Source organism: Blastomyces dermatitidis, assembly GCF_000003525.1.
Source record: "Blastomyces dermatitidis ER-3 genomic scaffold supercont1.10, whole genome shotgun sequence".
In the NCBI taxonomy this organism is placed as follows: Eukaryota; Fungi; Ascomycota; class Eurotiomycetes; order Onygenales; family Ajellomycetaceae; genus Blastomyces; species Blastomyces dermatitidis.
The window spans coordinates 797,077-799,628 of NW_025544783.1; the positions used below are offsets into that span (position 1 = coordinate 797,077).

Here is a 2,552-nt window from a genome sequence, read left to right on the forward strand (position 1 = left end):
TAGATTTTGTGACATGAAGATTAGATCTATAATAGACTTCTGTTTCATGCCTTTTCTAAAGAATGTTTGTTGATCAGACTTATTAACCAAATCTATTGAATGCTCAAAGGTCCATTCAATCAGATTATCAGCTCTCACTGCTCTCTTGCATTCTGAATTCCATCAGGGATGATGTGCATTGAAATCTCCTGCAATTATAGAGTTTCTTGATGGAGTTATGTTCAGAAATCCTCTATCAATTGTCCAGATATTGTTATTTTCCTTCAATGACTTTTCATTATAGATATTTATGAGCTGTATAGTATCAAACTCATTTTCTTTATCTATAATATCACTCACCAGAATATCAGGGTCAGACATGATATCAAATCTTAGATTAAATTGATATCTTGATCTCTTTCTTCCATAGATCACTACTCTTGACTTTATCTCAGACTTTTGAGGTAAAAAGCAGTAGTAGCTTGAATGAGAAATAACATATTTTTGCTCAGCATCAAAATTCGGCTCCTGAAGCAGTATAAAATCAACTTTTTGTTCAAATGCAATTTGAAGACAAGAATAAATACAATTTGAGTTTCTATCCACATTATTTTGAATAAATGTGATTTTTGAAGAGTTTTTAAACTTTTTTTGTTGTTTTTGTTGTATATTCATACTAAAAGAGAGTAGAGTAGAATCTAATCACTATCATCAGATAGTAGATTATAACTGTTCTGAAAAGTAGGAATCTCAACTGCTTACATTATATCTAGTTTATCATCAGAGTCATTTCTCAATTCTCTAATCTTAACAGGAGTTTGAGGATTCAAGTTCTGTTTACATTTAGCTGGAGAGTTGGAGTTTGAAGACTTAGATAGTTGAGAGTTTCTTCTTTTTGAGCTTGCAGTTGTGAGTTTACTGGCTTGACTCTTCTCTTCAGTTCTAGATTGACTTTGAGCTTCATCTTTTCTCCAGTTCTTTTGAGTTCTAGGAGCAAACATACATTCTTTTGAGCTAGATGCATGTTTTTCTTTGCAGTTAGAGCACTTAAGCAGAGTGTGTTGACAAATTTCACCTCTTTTTGAGCATGTTTCACATTTATGCTCACTAGTTTTGTGATCTCTGGCACAGAATGCACATTTTGAGTCTCTAAAACATGAGATTGCAAAGTGTCCATATCTTTGACAGTTTGAACACTGTGTTTGAGCTTTGAGGTTCATCCTTGAGTCTTTGTATTCATGAACTCTCATTTTCAAACCTGCTACTCTTACTTCAGAGATCTTTGACTGTTCAAGTGTTTTTGTATATACTAGAACAGAGGCATTTCTCCTGCTTTGTCTGAACTCAATTGAATTTAGCCATACAGGCTCCTTTCTTAGTTGAATAGAGTTGTATTCTTCCAATTCATTTTTGAGAAGTAGCATTCCTTCTTCACAGTCAAAAATTTCAACTGGAATATCATGAAGAATGAATTTGCCCCACTTTTCATCTCTTTCAGATAGAATTGTTGTGTTTAACAAAGATTCTACTGCTGACTTTCAGAGATTCTCATTCTGAATAAGGAATTCAGCACTGAATTCAGGCATTGTAGTCAGAATGATGAAGTTTCTAAAGAATGATGATTCAATTGAAGCTATAACTGATTTTTGAACTTCAATATCAGTCATTAACTGAGAAAAGAACTGCTGGTTAATTTCATTTCTGATTCTGAAAATGAGATTTGAGTTTAGCTTGTTTCTTTGCAGAATGTCCTGGTTTGAGACTTTGAGAATAAGTCTTCTATTTCTGGAGATTTGGAAGTTTTTCTCTTTTTGCATTTTCTTTTCCACTTTTCTATGAATAGAGGCATGAGCAGTATTCTTCTCAGTTTTCTCAGAATTTTGAGCAGGTTTTGAGACAGTAGGTTTAGAGACAGCAGGTTTAGAGACAGCAGATTCAGCTGCTTGAGCATATGTTTTCTTCTGATTCAAAGAAGGAGAAGAAGAAGAAGTAGAAAAGAAAGAAGAGCAAACTGAAGAGTCAGTGATTGTATTAGAAATTTTCAAAGTTTTTTGAACTGTGTTTGAAATTCCAAGTTTGAACTTGATCACTTCCTGTAGTTGTCTAGCCTGAGCATGAAGAATTAACAGAACTTCTTCATTCATCTCACTCAGACACTGCTTTTCAAGAATTTTACTTGCTTTTTCAAGTTTCTGTATTTCAAGAACTTGTTGTTTCTCTATCTCTTCTTTCTTTCTTCTCTTCAGAATTTCAATCTCAGGAATAGTATTTGAGAAAGCATCTTTTTCCACATCAACTGAGTGTACTTTTGAACTCATTGTTCTTACTCAATGAAAAGTTGATCAGACTAATTCAATTGAGATATTTATTAAACTCTTTTGAATTGAAAAGTTGGTCAGACTGTTTCAATTAAGAGGTTTCTAAGTCTGTTTTCAATTGAAAAGTTGGTCAGACTATTTCAAAAGAAGAATCGCAGACTTTTGTGTATAAAACACCTGATTTTTTTCACACTAGTTCAGTAACTAGGTTAGATTTTTGAAGAGAATCTAATAAACTAAAATTGATTTTTAAGA

At 32.8% G+C, this 2,552-nt stretch overlaps 1 protein-coding gene across 1 annotated transcript; it reads right to left on the bottom strand.

Annotated features, from left to right (window-relative positions):
* Positions 1 to 1,517: 1,517 nt before the first annotated feature.
* Positions 1,518 to 2,341, bottom strand: BDCG_17694 (uncharacterized protein; the record flags this gene model as incomplete). The annotated part of the gene is made up of 1 exon (XM_045426776.1): positions 1,518 to 2,341. Exon 1 carries the CDS (start codon positions 2,295 to 2,297, stop codon positions 1,518 to 1,520), a length of 780 nt encoding a protein of 259 aa, XP_045282371.1. The 5' UTR covers positions 2,298 to 2,341.
* Positions 2,342 to 2,552: the final 211 nt, after the last annotated feature.